The 23,343-nt window shown below is 41.0% G+C and overlaps 1 protein-coding gene across 1 annotated transcript in view; it reads left to right on the top strand.

The window, feature by feature from the left end:
• hpse2 (heparanase 2) overlaps window positions 1-23,343 on the top strand; it is a gene marked incomplete at both ends in the record, with an annotated part of 117,145 nt that overhangs the window by 53,905 nt on the left and 39,897 nt on the right. The window contains 3 exons of the mRNA XM_084075989.1: window positions 5,455-5,628; window positions 14,565-14,736; window positions 22,330-22,377. Of these exons, the coding sequence (XP_083932115.1) occupies window positions 5,455-5,628; window positions 14,565-14,736; window positions 22,330-22,377 (394 nt within the window). The remainder of the gene's footprint in view (window positions 1-5,454; window positions 5,629-14,564; window positions 14,737-22,329; window positions 22,378-23,343) is intronic.

Raw genomic sequence — 23,343 nt, 5'->3', positions numbered from 1 at the left:
ACTTGTGTATACTTTTTCCACCACTGAACCACAGTAGTATACAGTAGGGAGTCGGTGGAAAGATCTAAGAACTGGAGCGATATGATCCACTTTGTTGGTATTGGTGAGGACTTGAGCAGCAGTGAGTGTTGTACACTCTCAGAGTTAGATTAACACTGAGGATTTGTGAGTGCGTTTTAGCGTCAGGCTTCTGTCCTCTTGCCAGGAGCCAAACTGATGCCTGACTCTTGTGTCGGCTGCTGATTTCCATTTTGGAAAACCCTTGACCGCAGATTACAGATGTTTTGACCAATATTTTGCAAAAATAATCATAAAAAAAGGCAAATCTTGAAATCTTCTATTCTATTCTATTTTAGAACATTTAACTTATAAGCACAGAAAAAAAATTAACACAAATAACTTTGATCATAAACTGTATAACTACATAAGTAACATGAGCAATTATATATGTAAACTGAACTTTATTTGATTTAACCACGTAATCCCTATTCAAACATTTCCCCCCAAATAGCTAATGTAACACGTTAACCCATTAAGACCGGGAAAGCATCATTTGTGTAATTTTAAGATTTCTATTCAAAAATAGCAGATATACAAGCTCATAGCGTGGCACAGAGTGCCATGCTATGAGCTTGTAGATCTGCTATTTTTGAAAAATCATGAAAATGTGTGCAAATCTTGGAATGTATATTATGTCTAAAGTGAACATTTGTAAAATATTTTGTTCCAGGAAATGTCTGGAAAGCTTGTATATCTGCTATTTTTGAATAGCTAAAGAAATCTAAAATGACAGAGATGCGTTCCCGGATTGAATGGGTTAAAGCTCATATAGATGTTTTTGTTGAAAGCTTTGGGAAACGTTCGCCGAACTGAAATATATCGGCCGGGCTCAACTCTTGCCCTCCCAGGTCAGAGGTCAGGTCTGTGGTGATGACAGCAGGTATAAACGTGAGTGACAGAGTCATGTGTAAAAGTACAGCAGAGAGATGGCTGCTCCGGTGCCCTGCAGAGAACAAGCTCCACAGGTGTCCATGATGGGAATATCAGTCTGTTTGGATTCTCACTGAGGAACACTGTTAGACCTGCAGGTTCTCTACCTGTGGGCTGGGGACCACTGGTGGGCCGTGAGCCTATTTGAAGTTGACCTGCACATAGTTGGCGAAACGCAAAGATTTCAAAACAATATATGCAGTGGTGGGAAGTAACTAAGTACATTTACTTAAGTGCTGTACTTAAGTACAATTTTGAGGTATTTGTACTTTACTTGAGGATTTCCAATTTCCAATACTTTTACTTCTACTCCACTATACAGTACATCTCAGCGGCAAATATTGTACTTTTACTCCACTACAATTATTTGAAAACTTTAGTTACTAGTTACTGCACTTTGTAGATTTTGATTATTATTACAAAGCATAAATTACCCACTTCAGCCCTATATACATTTTGGCCATTTGAAAATAGCCGATCTACAAGCTAGATCTGTAGATCTGCTATTTTCAAAAGATTTTTATACATTTGAAAACTTTTGAAATGGGACATTCTGCATAATGAGTTCTTTCTACTTTTGGTACTTTTGATTGAATATTTTATTAGGCAAAAAATGTAAACAGCACAATTACATTTATAATACTTTGTCTAAAAGGTCCGTCCAAACAAGTCCTTGCGGTCTTGTTTCCATTGGGGTCCTTGGTATTCAATGCATAGACATATGAATTGTACTTGTAACAGAGTACTTTTATTGCAGTATTGAAACTTTTACTTAGAGTAAAAAAAAAAATGCACACACACACACGCACATTTTTGTTAAAAAGTTAAAGCTCTTTCGGCCAGAATGTATTCTCATAGTTATAATACCTTATTATAATACATTATCCTTATTTTGAGTCCATTGCTTTGCACTAGTGTATGATATGACACACACACTAGTGTGAGCATGCACGCACGCACACACACACACGCACGCGCACACGCACACACACACAGAGTGGGTTGTTAACTGGGATCAAGGTCTGAGTGGTAAGCACAAGGAACATATGACATCAGATGGAACCTGATGTTTTGTGTTACGTTTTACATGGCAGAATAAAACCTGATCATCAAACGACTCTTCTGCCAATAGTAAAAATATACAGTTATATATAAAAAATATATCTAAATAAAACCCCACATGGTTGTAAAACCACTGGCATGGGGGAGGGGGGTGGGCTTTAAAAGAACAGCTGTTCAACAACGTACTGTAGGTCAGAAATAGAGTCAGGGGTCAATTGATACATTTAGCAGTCCTTAAAGCTGCCGTCCGTAAGTTTCATGTCCGACCTGCATGCGATTCAAACCCCATGCAGTCTCAATCCCCGCTCGGCCCGGGGAGATATTGCACTCATGAGCTTCAGGCAGTACTATGTGTCAACAACTAGACGTCCTACCCTACACCAGAGTCAAAATGTCTCGATGGAAGCAGATACGGAGTCCACTTTAACTTTACTGGAGTATTTCCAATTTTCAATACTTTTACTTCTTTTGCTTCATCTCTGAGGCAAATATTGTACTTTTACTCCACTACAATTATTTGATAACTTTAGTTTGTAGTTACTTTACAGATATACATTATTGTATTATGAAACATACATTAACCACTTCAGCCCTATTTTATAGATAGGCTATTTGAAAATAGCCGATCTAAAAGCTCACAACGTGTCGCATCGCGACGCGTTGTGAGCTTGTAGATCTGCTATTTTCAAACATTTTAGTACTTTTACCTTTTAAGTATATTTTGATGACAATACTTCTTCCACCACTGAGGGAGACCACCTCCAACCGCTGTGCAGATGTACTAGTTATGTTGTATTAACCCACTCTGCCATAATAATGTTTGATTCATTACAATATAAAGTTCATTGCAGCTTTAAATTATTTAGGTTTAGTCTATATAAACAACACAGTGAGCAGTTCTAGTGTGTGTAGACATACAGTGCTGATTTCAATTCTGAAGAACAGACAGATTTTCCCTGCTTTTCCTCTTCACGCTTTTTGGTCAAACACAGTGGAGCCAATATTTCCCAGATGATTATGTTTTATTTGTTTATTTATTTATTTGAACCACTTTCATCGTGGCCACTTTCAACATGGTATCCCTATTTTGGGCCTAATGTCATTATAGGCGAATATTTCCCAAAATTTCAAAACATGTACTTTTTGTTCTCCAAACAATTAAAACCTTTCGAAAAATAGCGAAAAGTAGCAGATCTTCAAGCTCACAGTGTGCCGCCTCGGGACGCGCTGGGAGCTCGTAGATGCCCCGAGTTCTATTTTTTTTTCTATCGATTAGTCACCCCATGAAGACTTCAATTCATGGATTTTTTTTGTTTTTGTCTCATTCCTAAGCCAATAATTTGATGGCCAGCGGACCGGTAGGCAGTGGTTCCGGTAGGAGACTAAAAAGGATATTCTTTGTGTCTCCTCCTCAAATTATTGGCGTAGGAATGCGACAAAAACGGGAAAAAAATCCATGAATTCAAGTCTCCATGGGGTGACTAATCGAATGAAAAAAAGTATTTTTGGGGGTGAACTATCCCTTTAATGTGCTGCCTGCGATATCAGAGGAAAAAAGTACACGCACCCACACAAACGCACACACACACACACACACACACACACACACACACACACACACACACACACACACACACACACACACACACACACACACACACACACACACTTGTTTCAGTAGATGCAATTTATCACACTGCTTTGAACTGTTTCTACCTCTAAGGGATGGTTCAGATGACGCACAGATGTCACACATGCTTTAAGTACACCCAGAGGGCTTTCTGGTGTCAGTCAGGTATCTGTTTTAGATCACCGGCCTGTTAGAGAAGTTGATGGTTCTGTTTAAGAAATTGGAACATGATGTAGGTGTTGAGTAGAGACAGGGGTCCCCTAAACAGAGTAAAACAAACTTGGTGACAGACTGTGCCTCTACGTCGCACCACAAAACACGGCGCATGACATTTCATGGATTTATGGACTATGTACGGTATGTAATGTTTTTACTCAAAGTGAGAGAGTGGCCGTCTTGTGTAGCCATCAGGAAGCGAGAGAGGGTAACGCACCTAGCAAGGGAGGGTGTTGCAACAGTGTTGCCCAAATATAGGGTCTGGGTGCCCATTTTGGGTCGCGGACCCGTTGTTATGGGTCGAGACTAAATATCCCGTTGTTCTTTTTGGTATTTTTTACCTTTCATCCAAAAAAAATAATAATTTAAAACACTGTAAAGGTACTTTCTGAACCGTGTTGGGATGCGATGCGTTTCAGAAAGGTTTTGTATATAGTATAGCTTGGATATTATTTCTACTTTTGAATGTGTATTTGTAAGCTCAGGTCCCAGGAAGACAGCAAATGTATATCTTTTGGATTTCAAGCTAAAACATTTGGGATTGATTATTTGACAGACAGACAGACAGACAGACAGACAGACAGACAGACAGACAGATATGGATTAGGCCACAGACGCCTCTTTGATATACTTTTCTATTTCTCTGACAAATTGAACCTATAATGGACCCTGTAGTTAGATGCTGTAGATAGATAGATGGTTCCTAACCATCGATCATTTAGCTGGGGACCTCCTAGAATGCCCTTAAGGGGGTCCCTGGACCCCACCTCAAGAACCAGTGCTATTCACCTGTTTCCTAGGCTGTGTGGGCATCACTTCCTGTCGATTTCATTGGATATCATTGGTCATCTGACCAGTTTCATTGGATCACATCGACAGGAAGTGATGCCCACACAGCCTAGAAACAGGTGAATAGCAGACTACAGTAAGAATCCAATTCAATCCATTCAAAGGGGAATTTATATACGTGCATTATGAGCAGTGGTGTAAAGTAACTAAGTACATTTACTCCAGTACTGTACTTAAGTACAATGTTAAGGTACTTTAGCTGGAGTATTTCCAATTGTATATACTTTTACTTCTACTCCACTACATCTCAGACGCAAATATTGTACTTTTACCCCACTATAAATATTTGAAAACTTTAGTTAATAGTTACTTTGCAGATATAAATGATTACATTATAAAACATACAATAACCACTTTAGCCCTATTTTATACCTAGGCTATTTGAAAATAGCCGATCTACAAGCTCACAACTTGTCGCATCACGACGCGTTGTGAGCTTGTAGATCAGCTATTTTCAAACATTTTAGTACTTTTACTTTTGGTACTTTAAGTAAATTTTGATACCAATACTTTTCTACTTTTACTCAAGTAAATTCCGGACTTTTACCTGTAACAGAGTAGCCTACTCCTACATTGCAGTATTGATACTTTTACTTAAGCAAAACATTTGAGTGCTTTTCCCACCACTGATTGAGTGCATGAGTGCACTAATCGATTACAAAGTGTGGAAGAACCAAAGTTACAACTGCTTTGTGGGTTTCTCCCAGCCAGGTCTTTAGACAAACTGTACAACTTCGCTGAGTGTGCCGGTCTCCACCTGATCCTGGGGCTCAACGCGCTGCACAGGAACCCCGACAACTCCTGGAACTCCTCCTCCACGCTGAGTCTGCTCAAGTACAGCGCCGGGAAGAAGTACAACATCTCATGGGAGCTGGGCAACGGTCAGTACACACGGTGGCTCTATACTACACAGCACTGCTTCCCAAACGGTGGGTCTCGGGACCCGTGTTTGGGTCGCGGACCAATTTTTATGGGTCGCGGGTAAACATCCCCTTTTTTTCATTTCCTACATTTAAAAAAAATATATATATATAAATGTAGCAAAAGAAAAAAGGGGATGTTTACCTGCGAATATATATTCAAAATATACTTTGTTGCTGTCCGGCAGAAACCAGCTAACTCTATGTTTCCGCTTTTGCATAAATCATCATAAATCAGTGCTATTGAACAAAATGAACATTTTGGAGTTAGCTGGTTTCTGCCCGACAGCAGTGATATATTATTTCAAAAGATAACACATGTTTTTAAAGGAGTGAAAATAGAAACACGTTGTGAGCTTGTCGATCAGTTATTTTCTCTTTTGGGTCTTGAGCTAAAAAGTTAAAAGCTAAAAATCAGGAGCCGGTCATTATTGAGAAACAAACCCTGACACTGACAGGGTGATGGAGGACCAGTGCAGTGTTGATTTCGTCGACTAAAACTATGACGAAAAATGTTAGTAGACTACCTTTTTTCACTGACGAAAACGAAATAAAAACGAAGCTATGATGACTAAAACTAAGACTAAATATATTGACAATTTTGTCAACAAATAAAAACTAGACTAAAATGTTAGGGAGGGACTAGTGGAGAAGAGATCCAGTAGAACTAAGACAAGTCATTTTATGTTTAGTTGCGCTCGGGTGTTGCACTCGTGTGTTGCAGACCTACAGATCGGCTATTTTCAGCATGCAACCAAGTGTAAAATCAGCCATTACGACGCCATCAAGGCACCGCCAAAACACATTCTATATTAAAGGAGAAATCCGGTCATTTTAAGTGTTATGTTTGATGTGTGTCAAATCACTTACCAACGTATAAATGAAAATCGCGTTACTCCACAGAGCCCCCTATCGACCCCCACCGTTAGCATTATAGGAGGATATAGGATAGCCCAACTTCGCCTATTTTAACCAATGCAAAGTCTGTTTTTTTGCTTCTAGTACTCATTGTTGAGTCCCATGATAATGTAACAGGCGCTAAAACTCCCGACAAGCTAACGGCTAATAACAAACGAGCTAACGCTGGGGCTGCTTATCTCTCTGCATGGCAGCCCCATGTTGCCAGGTCGGGAGAGAAACCAGCAACCAGCATTAGCTCGTTCTGTTATTAGCCGTTAGCTTGTCGGGAGTTTTAGCGCCCGTTACATTATCATGGGACTCAACAATGAGTACTAGAAGCAAAAAAACAGACTTTGCATTGGTTAAAATAGGCGAATTTGGGCTATCCTATATCCTCCTATAATGCTAACGGTGGGGGTCGATAGGGGGCTCTGTGGAGTAACGCGATTTTCATTTATACGTTGGTAAGTGATTTGACACACATCAAACATAACACTTAAAATGACCGGATTTCTCCTTTAACTGTAGATTTAGTCAACAATAATCTTATGTTATTTAGTCGACTAAAACTAGACTAACAGTAAAACATTTCAGATGACTAAATATGACTAAAACTAAATGGAATTTAATTCAAAATACTATCTATACTACTACTACTACTACTACTACTACTACTACTATACTATACTATGAATCAAAATTCCTGTCAAAATCAACACTGGACCAGTGGTGTAGTGTAGTTACGGCAGGCCCCCAGTGCAGGCTATTCAGGACAGGGGGGCCCCACTGAGGGAGTGCAGGCTATTAAGCACACACACACAGATTGTGTACACATGTGGACTTCACAAAACACACATGCTAAAATACCTCATATTACTCATATTACAAGTAAAAGTCCCGTGTACAAAATGTTACTTGATTAAAAGTACAAAAATATTGGCATCAAAATACTTAAAGTACCAAAAGTAAAAGTACTGTTTGAAAATAGCAGACATACAAGCTCACAACGCGTTGCAATGCGTTGTAAAGAAATAGGGCTAAAGTGGTTAATGTATGTTTTATAATATAATAATCTATATCTGCAAAGTAACTAGTAACTAAAGTTTTCAAGTAATTGTAGTGGAGTAAAAGTACAATATTTGTAACAGTATTGTAACATTGGAACATTGGGAAATAGTCCAGTAAAGTAAAAGTACCTCAACATTTTACTTAAGTACAACACTTGAGTACATGCACTTAGTTACTTTACACCACTGAAACCAACATTAAATGTACAGTAGGAAGCTCCCTTCCACCCACAATGACATGCTGGCGAATAAGCCGTTTACAGATTGTTGGGCTTACAGCTCATAAATGTGTGCAGCTCACTGACTGACAGACGCCTAACTGTGTCATCTCTCATCACATGATGAAATAGAGACTTGACATTGGACAACATATCAAAGAAAATACGAAATTATTCATTTGACTGAATTTAGTTTGATAGTTTGTTCAGTGTTTATATCAGACAATTTTAACAAATCCACTTTATGCCATTATTGTGATGTTTGTGCATTTTCGGCACCAGGACACTCACTGATTGTAGTTTAATTGTTGAGTTAATGTCTTTGAACGCAGCTCAGGTGTACTTTTGAGCCGGCAATCTGAATCACTTACGAAGGGCACATTCTCCGCCCAACATACGCCCAATGGGCATAAGACCTGAGGCCGATTCTACAAATATTCTACAAATATTAACACGTGAACAATGGCTTCTACTATTGCATTGCAACTTTCCATGAATACAAAGCCTGCAGTTTCTATTAGCTTGGATTCCCCATCGATGATGTCACTGATAGACGGGTTTCTGAACTGTCCACAGCCCTCCTATGGGACACAGACTGAGTAGATTTTTTTTTTTACCATTTTATTATGAGCATTAGTGAGGACCTATTATATGAAGATAGGTTGAAAATGGGCGAAGTCGTCCTTTAAGACCTGAGGCCGATTCTACAAATGCCCTCTAAATCAGCAGTTCTCAAACTTTTTCGTAATTCGAAATTACATGGCAGAAAATAAATAAATGGCAGATGTGAAAGCTCGCAGCGCTTGTACATCTAAAAATGACACAGATGCCACAAATTTAATGGGTTAACTGATGATGGTAAAGCAAATAGTTCATTAGGTTATGCCAACGACGTCCGTCCTCTGCAACACGGCCGGCTCTCACCAAACTCCGTGGGAAATGCTGCTCAAATATGGACCAAGATTCTGTCACCGCGTTGCCTGTTTCTCACCCCACATGTTTTCAAAAACATTCTTTAGTGTACTGTTGTAGCTGTAAAAATGACATCATGTGTTGTTTGTTTACTTGGCCACCATGTTGGATACGGCAAAAAACATGCCCTGGGGATTAATATGATCCAGGTGCTCAGTCTATTGATTAGACCTACGTCCATAGCAACGCTTTGTTCTTCATAGCAGCGCTCTGCTATCAAGAAAATAACAGACCGCTGAAAGCCGCGATGACGGCGTGACGGCAGGGTTGCCAGATCTGCTTATTATAATTTCCCCGCAAGATTTTATTTGAAAATAGCCGATCTACAAGCTCACAACGCGTCGCATCGCGGCGCGTTGTGAGCTTGTAGATCTGCTATTTACAAATAGCTGATGTATATGTTAAAGTGCTCATGTGGCCCATTGTCGCTTCTTTTAGGCTGGTTTTCCTAGACCTGGTTGCTTGTTTCTCTCACAGAATCTGGCAACACCGCGTGACAGCCTTAAATCCTACACTGTGTTGACCGTGATGACCCAAGGGCTCTACATTTGGTCCCCTCCTTTTTTTCCTGCTACACCAAAACTCTTCGCTGAAAATAGATGATCAAAATAGTAGTTGTTAGTTTGTGGGGAGCACGGCAGTTACCTAGAACAGCGGTTACCAACCATAGACTGTAAAAAAACAAAAAAAGAACAGACTTCACCCATTGGTTCCTACAGACCCTGTGATTCAGCTAATTCAAATCCACCATATTGGATTTCCGGTTGCGAATAATCTAATGCTATTGGGTGGAAGGGTGGGTCTTCACTCAGTAGAACCAGTAGAAGCATACCCTTCTTTATAATTAATTTTCATATTCAGAGAGTATGAGGTAAAAAAAAAAGAAAAAACGCATATCATGATGATTGAAAGAAGACTTTAACCCATTTAGATCTGGAACCCCATTACGTAACTATACCTTTCAAGCCGGGGACCCTTTTTGGGTTCTTGTTGCTATGTACAGTATATAGCAACATCATTTTTTTGGTAATTTTTGAATACATGTTTTTCATAAAACTTAGGTCAGGATTTAGAAGGCGTTTTTAGAATCGGCCTCAGGTCTAAATGGGTTAAACTATAGCGACTGAAAACATAGACCTTATGAAAATGGTTACTAAGGTACAGTCCGGTCAAATACCAATAGCGACACCTTCTAGGCCATAAATGAGAACCCCTTAGTGGTCAGCTGTGTGGCCCGTGTGCATTTTCAGAGCAAAATATTGTAATGATCAAAACATCTGCAATAAGCTCCTGATACGATTGTGTTCCCGCTTGGATCAATGGAACTAACTTGATATACTTTAAGTCCCTATTGAAAACTTAAAGCGACACTATGTAACTTTTTTAAAATGTGATTTTGTCCATTCTGTATGGTAGAGTATGTTAATACAATATAACTTATACAATTGGGGAGGTTGTATTTTGTCTCTTCAAACCAGTGGTAAAGATTTCAGCATTGCGCAGGACACAAGGGTTGAAGTCCGATGTAGAACAGGAAAGTTACATACTGTAGTGCTGCTTTAAAGTATACTATGAAAACTTTTTCAAGGTTGTAACCACTTGAACCCCATGCATCGCTATTCTGGGGGGAACGTTGGCCAAAAATAGCAGATGTACAAGCTCCCAACACGTGGTGTTGCGATGAATTGTGAGCTTGTAGATGGGCTATTTTTCTGAGGGACAGCAAGTGCATTTTCCGGCAGCGGAAGCTGCCGCGGAGCTGCCGATGGTGGAGCGGCGGGCAGTCACTGCCGGCAGCTGCCGCTCCTCTACCAGCAGTTCCACGGTAGTTCCGCGGCAGCTTCCGCTGCCAGAAAATGCACTCGCTCCTTCTGATTTTTCTTTTCTTTTCAAAATATATTTATTCGATTTTTATATTCCCATAAATATGTATTGGCCAAAAATGCACTGTTAGTATGCTTTGACAAAAGTTCAAATTGACAATTAACATTTAACAAATGCTAACAACTTTTTGTGCTAAAAGTATACTTTTAGTATAGAAAAATACATTATGTTTTCACTTGGGGTTTGCCGCTATGTACATCTAACAAAACCAAACACTTCCATGAGGAGGAGAAGCTATCAAAGGTTTATTTCTGAAGTACAGTAGTATGCGACTCATTCCTCCGTTCAAGCAATGAAGTCCAGTGGTCTGTTGAATCCACCTTTTCTATTCATATACTGCCTGTATTTTCTCTTCTGGGATACGTTGATAGCATGTGCATTGACTGATCCATCGGTCTTCCTACCCTTTGTGGTGTTAAAGCCGCCAAATCCCATTGTTTTGTAAGTAGTCTTTTTTTTCGCCCTTCATTAATGTTATATTATCTTTAAAATCGTAGTGTTTTGGCAATCATTTGGGCCCACAATGCAATATCCTCAGGGACCACCAGTGGGGCCCCCGGCCCACAGGGAACCTCTGACCTAGAGTGACAAGTCTAGCAAGCAGTGGTGGAAAAAGTACTCTTTTTTTTTTTAACTAAAAGTATCAATACTGCAATGAAATGCTCTGTTACAAGTAAAAGTCTGGAATTCAAAATAGACTTGAGTAAAAGTACCTAGTATTAAAGTTTTCAAATAATTTTAGCGTAAAAGTACAACATTTGCCTCTGAGATGTAGTGGAGTAGAAGTAAAAGTGCTGAACATTGGAAACACTCCAGTAAAGTAAAAAAAACAACAACCTCAAAACTGTACTTGAGTGCAGTACTTGAGTACGTGTACTTAGTTACTTTACACCACCGCCAGCCAGTGAGGCAAGGGTTAAGGAGTGAGTGGGATAAAAGGGACAGGCTATATAGTCCACATGTCATACCAACCAGCTGTGTGTCTGCCGCACGGCAACGCTCAAAGGCTTCCCCTCCAGCACATCACTTCACATTTTCATTTCATTTCGTCTGCGATAAAGCTCCTGATAGGAACTCCCCGATGGCAGCCGAAGCCTTTAAGAGGCATGCAGAATGCACAGGGAGTGGGCCATGTGTAGCCATTCGGTGTAGGAGTTGAACCGTGGCGATAGTCATGATTTAAAGGAAGTTATCCAGAGCGAGTGCAGACAGAGCGTGAAGTTAAAGGGGCCGGGGGAGAGACTCTGTGAGTGAAGATGTCCAAAAAATCTGATTAGCAGACAACAACGCGCAGTATGACGGCACTTCTGCCAAGAAAGATGGCCACTGAAAGGGGGCATGAAACTAGCTAGGTTGATTTTGTAGTTTGTTTTCCGGGTTCAGGGTAAAAAAAACAACCTTCATTACCGTACACAGTGACGTAAGCGAAGCAGCCGCAGCAGCTGACAAAATTAATACTGGGGTGTGTTAGATTTAGGAGTGCTAATGCGTAAATACTGTTGACTACGGTCTATACATTGGCACGCTTACATCTAACACAACCATTATTAGCTGCAGTTGTGTTGGTAATAACCTGCCATGTTTCACCCTTCTGCACATTTACCTGTACAGAAATGCCCAGGTAAAAACATTTAAATTTACTGTAGCACAAATGTATGCTACACGCACGCACACACACACACACACACACACACACACACACACACACACACACACACACACACACACACACATTTGCCGTTATACAGTTCAGCCTTAGTTCAAATGCAACCTGACACAAATTCAGTCATCGTACAATAGAATAGCATGACAACATAGGGCCTAAATAAAGCTCATTCATTTTTTTCTTCCTTTCGGGGAAGCACAGATCCCTGGTGGTGTGTTTTGGGGACTTTGCGGTCCCTCCCTGTGCACTTGGCTTGTTCATAACCCCTCGCTCTGAGGCCATCTGTCAGCGTTACTCCCAATTGCTCAATTATCCCTTTTACTACTGGCTGCCGGGCACCGCCTAGGAGAGCCATACTATACTTACACTCCTGAGTGCTTAATTTAACCACTTTCAACCTGGCGTTTCTATTTTGGGCATGTCATTTATGGGTTCCAATTTTCTAAAATCTATCTACAAATTTCTAAAAGTTTTCAAACATGTTCAACATTTTTGGGAAAATGTCAGACATTTTGATGCGACCCGATAGCCGAGTGGATAGGGTGCGTACCACATGGGCTCAGGTGCCTGACATGCGAGTCACCGGCCATACCAAATTTTGCTGCAGGTCACTCCCCTACTTTCCTGTCTCTCTCTATTCTTCGTATGACAAAGTGGATAATGTGCAAGTGAACCAATAGGCCTCGTAATGTACAAATGGATAAATGAACGCTGACATTTTTATTGTCTACAACAACAACCTCTGCGGTTGTACAAAAACTAAATTTTATAAAACGGATAGTTCCTGTCCTTGATTATGATTGGCTGAGCCGCGCTCTAAGCTGTTGTAAAACGCTCTATAAACACGCACATGGGACCGCGTGTATCAGTGTTTCTGCAGCAAAGGAACTGTTTCAAAATGTCAGATTTGGTTTCTGATAACATTTTAGGCGAGAAATAGGCCGTGCAGTTGCTCAATATCGCTTAATGTCACATTTAGAACACAGCGGCATGTTTACAATAGTCACCATACAACGACATGTTTACAATAGTCACCATTCAGGACCTTCCATGCATTTGCATAGCAACTTCCTTCCTAGTTTGTGCAGGCAATCAGAGGCTACTTTTGTATCAAATTAATTATAAAACATTAATTGGAAGCTGTCCATAATTTTCATGTTGTCCTATTTAGTAGCTGTTATATAAACGCAACAAGCTACGTGAAGCGTGGTTAGGCACGCTGTCGCTGCCTAGCAATGTCCCTTAGCTGTTCTAAAATCACTGTAAACCAATGGTTCTCCACCTGTGGGCCGGGGCCCGCTGCCACGTTGACTGAACGCCGTTGAGTGGTCAGATGGGTGGGCTGTACAGCTTTTTTGGGGCCTATTGCCAGTGGTGAAAAACATACTCATATGCTTTACTTAAAGAGGTGGTGACATGGTTTTGCACCTTTTCTGTTTTTCATGTGTCTATGAGGTTGATAGAACTTCATTAAGCCCCCTGGTGGTGTTTTTATGGTGTTTTATGTCTTCTCTGACTATTTTTAGTTTCTACCTGGAGGCTGAAACCTTGAGGGTCAAACGTGCCAATAGAAAAACAGCCCTTTAGTGACATAGTAAAAATATACCCTCCCCCTCATTATCATAACACAACAGGTGTGGGCATGAGGAGGAGGAGGGACTAGGACAGGTGGGTGGTACTAAGGTGGTGGAGGAGGTGCTAAGGTGAGAACCAGGTATACTTAATGAACTGGAGGCGTGTCCACATAAAAACATAATTTTAACAATTTCTGTACACTTTTTTGAAAAAAATCTTCCTAGTATAACCATAATACCTGATGATTATGTTTTAGGGGGGAATCACTGAAAATCACGGCACCCCGTCTTTAAGTAAAAGTATCAATACTGCAATGTAGAAGTACTCTGTTACAAGTGAAAGTCTGGAATTCAAAATTTACTTGAGTAAAAAAGTACCAAAAGTAAAAGTTTTCAAATGTATAAAATCGCGAAACTGCTATTTTCAAAATGTATGCTATTTCCGAAATGTATATAGGTAAATACGAAACGTAAAACGATTGGAAATCGGACATATTGAAGTAAAGTAAAAATACCTCAAAACTTAAGTAAATGTACTTAGTTACTTTACACCACAGCTTTTTGGGGCCCTATCGCGTTACTCACTGTGAACGTCTCTCCCCTCCTCCTCCACCAGAACCCAACGGATATCGCAGCATGGTGGGTCGTTCGGTCAACAGCACCCAGCTGGCTCAGGACTACACCGTGCTGCGAACGCTGCTGCAGTCCGTGCGCTACTACCACCGGGCCCACCTCTACGGGCCCAATGCCGGACGGCCGCGGAAAAACGCAATCCTGCTACTGGACGGGTGAGTCGACAAACTATAAGGGCTATTGGGGGGGGGGGGGGGGGTCGTGAGGGGGACAGTTTTCCATCCCATGTTAGGTTGGTCCTGTATAGTGGAAAATATGCAACGGGAGATTCTATCGCCGTGTTTCAAAGATGGGAAAGGTGGTGTTGCACTCTGCACACACATGCACACACGTGCAAATGTCCTGCCACTACCACCCACCCCATCACACACACACTCACACACGCTCGCATGCGCACGCACACACGCACAAACACACACTCACCCACTCACACACACACAGGCGCACGCACGCACGAACGCACGCACGCACGCACGCACGCACGCACGCACGCACGCACGCACGCACGCACGCACGCACACACACGCACGCACACTTTAATGTGTAGCAGTGTTTATGGAGTGTGTAAGTTCCAGCTTCTTAGATCCAGTTAGACTGTCAGCCTAAATAACGTGTCACCTGATTGATGGCGTGACTGCACAATCTCCCACCTGTTCGCTCCAAACGTTCCCCCTAAAGGAAGACCCTCCATCTCTGCTTTGGTATAGTCTTATCTCTAGCCTGCAGCTATATAACAAACAGAAAACAGTGTGTCATGGTCGACGGAGTCAGATCCCCTTTATGGTATTCTTAACCCATTTAAGACCTTAGGCCGATTCTACAAATGGCTTCTGAACTACATTTTTCAAACACTCACAATTTTTCAAAAATGCTCAAAAATAGCAGATGTACAAGCTCGCAGCGTGAGCTTGTATGTCTGCTATTTTTTTAATAGCCTAACGCTAAAATCTGAAATGACACAGATGCTTTAGGCAGTTGTGGTTGCTTTCACATGTTTAGGCAGTTGTATGTTCTCTCTGTTTTTGTCATGCTGATATTGTGGTGTTTTATATGTGGGGACTACCGACGGAAATTGGCTTCTAGCTAAATCCGGCACGTTTACATGTTTACATCACGTTCATGTATACACCGATGATTTGTTTACTGACATTGGACGCACAGGTGATTGTTTCACGCAATCAATTCCCAACCTGTTGTTTTGGGGTGTGCTGGTTTCAGCACACCCCGTCCCCAACCCCCTCTTGTGTGTTGGCTAGTGAGGCGCGTCCTAGCGAGACCTGATAGAATGGGTTTCATTGCGCACATACTGGTTGCGCGCATACTGGTTCTTATCAGTGTGACGTCGTCTGTTAAGGGGTCTATAGAATGTTCATTAATGTGCATTAGTCCCGTCTAAATACAGAGATAAAGAATGTTATAGAGCAGGGGTTCCCAAACTGTTCTATGCCAAGGACCCACAAATAGCCATACAGTATAGCCTTTTAGTAATTCCACAATACGGTGGCCGCAGCCCCCTCCTGTGAAATGACTTAAATCTTGAAACAGTTTGACAATAATGACATGCCCAAAATAGGGACACCAGTTTTGAAAGCTGTTAAATAGCCAGCCACCGATGATGTAGAGCTTCCAATAGTGAATCTAACCTGATTCCCAAGCTCATTTTAGGAGTGCACGTGTCTTTGGGGAAAATAAATCACAGCTCCACGGCTGTACACACCAGATAAAAAATGAATGATGTTTGGCTGACTTTTCAGTCAAAAGGACCTTCCGCGGCAGAGCAATAAACACAGACACACATACAGGCTTGGATATTGTGGCACACGCACAATTTATGAATGTGATCATGCTGACCGTGAGAGAGGTACAGTGGTGGAAAAAGTACTCAAATGTTTTACTTAAGTGAAAGTATCAATACTGCAACGTAGAAGTTCTCTGTTACAAGTAAAAGTCTGCAATTCAAAATTTGCTTGAGTAAAAGTACAAAAGTATTGGCATCAAAATGTACTTAAAGTACCACATTTGTTTTTGAAAATAGCAGATCTACAAGTATCTAAGTACAACTTGTAGATCTGCTATTTTCAAATAGCCTAGTTATAAAATGGGGCTAAAGTGGTTAATGTATGTTTTATAATATAGTAATTTATATCTGCAAATTAAAGGTATGTCTATCAACTAGACTCACTCTGTAGTCATACAAATGTATGTATTTATTCAGTCTGTATGTAGGTAGGTAGGTATACAGACAAACAGACAGACAGACGGACAAGAATTCATTATTCAGCTGGAGCATCAATGTTCTGAATCCAGTTCAATTGAAATGGGATAGTAATGGTCATGGTCACGGTCTCCTCCTCTCAATGGTTCTTGCTTGCTGCAATCTCAGTTGTGCAACGGTACGTCCCTTGTGATTAAAATGAACCGCCAACAGGACAATTACTGTAATTTCCTCGGATCGAAACACCTTCTAATATTTCTCTTTCAAATGACCTCTCACGGTTTTCCCGTGACCATTCCTGCTCACCGCACATTTGCATCGTGCCATGTTTATGTTATCGTCATTCCGTATTCCTGGATGGATACGGACACAGCGTTTCATATTAGATTGCCGATCTCCTATATGTGACGGGCCTTTTTTGTTTTGAAAGACAGATCTTGGAAGATTGTAGATGAAGATGAGAGCTATATAGACACATCTGATTATTGGATGATTATTTCTGTTACAGGCAGCTGGATTCATTTCTCTCTGTATCTAGGCCTATACAGTGCGCGCTGCCAGAGGCAATTTCTGATCCTCATCGCTGCAGTTATCAGCAGAACTTTGAGAGGTGCCTTTGCTGATAGATGCTGTTACATTCATTGTAATCAATTCCTGCCGGCTCTAGAATTTTTGAAGTTAGTTCTGGGACTTATCACCTGGGTGAGAAAGTGTCTGTTTTCAGTGTCTGTTTTCAGTTCAAATGTGGTCCAACAATTTGCTTTTCTTGAACTGCATGTGTGCACCTTATTTGAACACCTGCAGGCGTTATAGGTGTTCAGTATCTTGTTCAAGGACATTTCACCATGAGCCAGGGCAGTGGTGGAAAAAGTACTGTACTGGCCAAGTTGCGATCGAATCCTCTATTTCCAGAGCAGCTGCTGTGTGTACAGTATACCAAGCCACTGGTGCCTCATGAAGAACTGCTTTCACAAGATCATTGATTAGAGTGGCCATCGGCTGTGAGGACAGCCTTTTCGCTTCTCTGGGGCCAGACGACCATGAACATGAAAGCTCCCAAAAAAACATTTTATGGCCCACCCATGGGATTCAGACTCAGGTCTCTTGCTCGGGAAACCAAACATCTACCACTCCAATCTAAGAGGGGATCTCCAGTTGGCCCGGGGAGATATTGCGCATATAGGAGCTTCAGGCAGTACTGCTTCAATGAGCAGGTGTCCTACAAGACACCAGGGTCTAAAGCAGTGGTTCTCAAAGTGGGGTCCGGGGACCCCCAGGGGTCCTTGAGGGGGTTCCAGGTTGTCCCCAGAATAATTGATACAAATGGACACTTACAAGTCTGTAACTCTGAGAGTGTACAAATGGAACCAAATGGACCCGTTATGTGGGTCCGTGGTGTAATAATGGAGCAAATTGGGGGTCCTAAAAACCAAAAAGTTTGAGAAACACCAGTCTAAAGGTCTCGATGGAAGAGTAGGGAGACTACTAGTGTACTAGTCATATTGTATTAACATACTCTACCATACAGATTGGTTAAAATAGCATTTTATTCATTCACACAGTTCCGGATTAAAGCTTTAAAGTCGGTGTGTTTTGAATGGTGCCTGTACTTAGTAAGACGACCAGGAACGACTGAGAGTGAATATGCGTCTGACTTTTAACAACCATTGTTAAATGAAAGTGAACAACAGTGTTCCTTTTAAACCAAAATAGAGGCTATAAAGTTAAGCCCCCTTGCATGCTAAAATGTCGTTACTTTCTTTTTTACGGTACCCACAATTTCCAACAGTTGGGCATCTTCGTATTTCTCAGTCCACATCTGGGTTTTTTCCCGCTCTTCTCTTGTGCAATCCCACACATTTTGAATGACATAATGGGAAAGTTTAATCTGAAATAGATCTCCCAATTCATCACATTTACTGCAGTCAAAAGATAATCTATCTACTTAAGCTACTATGTTTTATTGAATATCAACATTCATAAATTTGCTGTATATTAGAGAGAGGGAGAGAGAGAATGTGTGTGTGTGTGTGTGTGTGTGTGTGTGTGTGTGTGTGTGTGTGTGTGTGTGTGTGTGTGTGTGTGTGTGTGTGTGTGTGTGTGTGTGTGTGCGTGCGTGCGTGCGTGCGTGCGTGCGTGCGTGCGTGCGTGCGTGCGTGCGTGCGTGCGTGCGTGCGTGCGTGCGTGCGTGCGTGTGCGTTCATCAGTGTTGGTGGCGAGTTAAGTTCCTTGCCAAAAAATAGGCGAAGAATGGACCTCCTACGCTGCTCACAATCTGACATCATTCCTTCATGTCTGACATGTCAACTAATCATTAGTCTTATCTGCTAGATTGAGGATAAGATGCAGTTTATCGTTTTTTGTAACAGTAATTATCGCTGCGTATTTGCCACTCATGCATCATCTTGATAGAAGATGTTCTGTAGCTGTAATCAGGCCTCGTTTATGGGATCTTGATACTGTCTGTGATTAAAAAAAAACTATATTTTCTTAACCACTTTCAACTTGTTGTCCCTATTTTTGGCATGTTCCTTATAAGCAAAAACCCTAGCAAACCCTAGCATTGTGTGTGTGTATGTGTGTGCGTGCGCCGTGAAGAAGTTTGCACATGAAAGTACAGTTCAAATACAAGGTCAACTAACTTGGATAAAAAGTAAGCCACTGGCTTGTTTCAATTGGGGTCCTTTTGTACTCAATTCATAGTGGTACTCAATTCATACAGTATATTGTTCTGTGTCTGCCATTATTGGCAGACACAGAAGGGTCCTTCTGGTCGATCGACACGGTCACGACTTTTTTCTGTTCTGGCTCCACAGTGGTGGAATCAACTTCCCACTGAAGTCATGACAGCAGAGTCACTGCCCATCTTTCGCCGCAGGCTGAAAACCCACCTCTTCAGGAAACACTACCCTTCCTCTTTGGCTGGCTTACTTGTTGTTAACTAGTTGTACGAACTCTTGTTCTATTGTTGTACTGTTTTATTGGATCTTGTTTAGTCGATACACTTTTTGTATTAGCTCATGCTCATTTGATTTTGCTATTTTGTCTCATCTGTTTAAGAAAGTAGGTAGCTGATATATTGCACTTTTACCTTAGCGCTAGGTATACTCTTGGTTGCTTGTTTTTGCAGGAAATGCACTTAAGACTTCTGGTGATTAGTAGTTTCGTTCCCTACCTATGTTGAATGCACTTATTGTAAGTCGCTTTGGATAAAAGCGTCTGCTAAATGACTGTAATGTAATGTAATTGGCAGTCACTTTATATGGAAAATAGGCTGTTATCTAACTGCATGGTAGTCTACATGTGTCTAGCTTATTGATTGATTGATTGATTGATTGATTGATTGATTGATTGATTGATTGATTGATTGATTGAATACTTTATTAAGCAGTTTGCAAAAAAACACAGAAAGTACAGTTCTATACAAAAGGACGCTAAAAAGGATTAAACCCAAGAAAGCACTATGGCTTGTTTCCATCGGGGTCCTGTGTATTCAATTCATCGAAACATTTAGTGACAGACAAATATACAATACATCATATAAACGAGTAAAGAAAAGTATGTACATTAATCAGTTCCAAATAAACACATTTTGTGTGTGTGCGTGCGTGCATGCACGGCCTACCACCTCCTTCATCGACCACTAAATGGAAGATAGATTAGCATGGCCACTCAAGAGAGAGGAGAAACCAGGACCCTGGAGCGTCCGCGGGTCACGGTCGTAACTGTTAACGAGGAGGTGATTCTTGTGTGTTTGACACTGGTACAGGCCGGTTTGACAGGCTCACGGCTCAGCCTCGCTCGGGAACGGAGGTTAAGTGGACATGCGACTGCGTAACACTCCCAAAGATCACTGGTGGACAGACTAAACAAATTGGAGTAGTGGTGAAAGTTGTGTCGCTGTGACACCGTGTTTAGAGACAGAGGTTTGGGCATGTCTTAACAGACTGCTAGCCCCAAATAAGGAGTGTTTTGGGTCATGTAGTCTGGCTTCATGTGCATGTGCACGCATATTGTGTACACACACACACACACACACACACACACACACACACACACACACACACACACACACACACACACACACACACGCAGTGGTGTAAAGTAACTAAGTACATTTACTGAAGTACTGTACTCAAGTACAGTTTTGAGGTATTTCTACTTTAGTGGAGTGTTTCCAATTTTCTATACTTTTACTTCTACTCCACTATATCTCAGAGGCAAATATTGTACTTTTACTCCACTACAATTATTTGAAAACTTTAGTTACTAATTACTTTGCAGATGTAAATTATTACATTATAAAACGTACATTAACCACTTTAGCCCTATTTTATATGGGCCATTTGAAAATAACCGATCTACAAGCTCACAACGCGTCGCATCTCGGCGCGTTGTGAGCCTGTAGATCTGCTATTTTCAAACATTTTAGTACTTTTACTTTTGGTACTTTCCAGACTTTTACTTGTAACAGAATACTTCTACATTGCAGTATTGATACTTTTACTTAGGTAAAACATTTGAGTACTTTTCCCACCACTGCACACGCACACGCACACGCACGCACGCGCGCGCACGCACACGCACACACACACACACACACACACACACACACACACACACACACACACACACACACACACACACACACACACACACACACACACACACACACACACGCACCAGAGGGGAAAAGGGAAGGAAATTCTGTGTACGGGTCAGCTGTGTGTTTGTATACAAGAAGATGATCCTATTTATAAAAAGGCTGACACTGTGTTTGCAGCATTTCATTCTTGTTTCTCTAGATCTGTGTTTCTCAAATGGGGTACATGGAGAGAAAGTGGGAAATGGAAGAATTTGTTTTGCGGTTTTGTTTAATGATAAAACATGGATAAAACATTTGACTAGCACAACTGTTATTGAATAGAAAGCAATACATATTTGTCATTATGCTGTTTTACATTGACATCAAAACTGGACTTGTTAAGTCCAGTTGTTTACATTAACTTGTTATGTTAATGTTAAGGCCACAGTTTAAGATATATCTGCTGGGGAGGCACTAATTGCAACTCTTTCCCTCCATTTCTTATTGTAATGTTATATTTGAAAGGTGGGTTATCATTCATATACTGTACCATCATATGCTAGCTACGGTTTTTGACTCGCAGTTGTGTATTCAAAATGTTGTGGTTGACTAAAGGGGGTACTTGGATTTTGAAATCAGTGAAAGGGGGTAAACTGAAGCCAACAAAGGTTAAGAACCACTGTATCTGCTGAAAGCACAGTGCCTCCACTATAAACTCCCTTAGATTTAATTCTGAAAGTGTAAAAATGGAATCAAATGGACCAGTAAGGTCCTTTTGGTCCACTTACATTACACTTTCTACATTAATGTGTTGTTAATGTCAAGTTCTGCTTCTGTTTTATCAAATAAGGTTACATTTTCATGACGATTCAGCACTCAGGTGTACAGTACATCACTGTAACAATTCATATGATTAATTTCGTTTTTTGTTTTTGTTTTCTCGGGCAGGTTCATGAAGAATGCTGGTTCTGTGGTGGATGCAGTTACGTGGCAACAGTAGGTATTTTACCCCTTTGTTCTTCTATTTATTTATTTACTTTCCCTAATAAATCTCAATTACTAATAGCTTACTGTATGTATTCTACTAAAACAGCTGCCTACTAGGTCTGTCCTTTCATAGTCAAATAATTGATTAATGGAACATTTTGGTCGTAGTCAGACGTTTTTATGCTTTTTTCCATGCTGAATTCATTAGTTATTGAAGAATGTTGAGCACATCTCGTGTAAGCTCTAGATATAATCCTTTAATTCTACAAGTATAGGCCAATTAGCCAGTAGCCATCGTGAAATCAACATTAGAATGTTCAGTTCTCAACCTCTCCAACTGTAACAGGCTGGTCTCTATACCTATAGTATGCAGCAAACACAATTTTACAGACTTGTCGATTAAATAAACTAAATTCCTATCATTATATTCGGCCAAGCATTTCTTCAGTCGATGACTAAAGCAGTGCCCGGGTAGATCAGTCAGTAGTGCACTCGCCTTTTGACTGCAAGGTTCTGGAGTATCACCGCTTGGGTCACTAAATCGTGCGGTAAGTACTGGGAGCTTATTGTAGGTGTTGCGTGCCACCTCAGCAATCCATCTCCCAGGGGTCTAGCGCAGTGGTTCTCAACCAGTGGCCCGGGGACCACCAGTGGTCCTTGAGGGGGTTCCAGGTGGTTCCCAGCTAAATGATGGAGAGTTGGTAACCAAATGGACCCTTATAGATCTTTAACTCTTGAGAGTGTAAAATGAAACCAAATGGACCCTTTTAGATCTTTAACTCTTGAGAGCGTAAAATGAAACCAAATGGACCCTTATGGGTCCATTTGGTTTCATTTGCATTACTGATCAACATTTGCCTGTTATCTCTCCTATGTTACCACATCATTACAGCATGGAATTGTGGACAAACTCTTATCCAACGATAACAAAATGGTTTTGGGTCTGAGAGTCTAGAACTCATCAAATGGTGGTAC

Source organism: Gymnoscopelus microlampas, assembly GCF_963454915.1.
Source record: "Gymnoscopelus microlampas genome assembly, chromosome: 13".
NCBI lineage: Eukaryota > Metazoa > Chordata > Actinopteri > Myctophiformes > Myctophidae > Gymnoscopelus > Gymnoscopelus microlampas.
The sequence above is the reverse complement of the archived record's forward strand: the minus strand, read 5'-3'. Positions and strand labels throughout refer to the sequence as shown.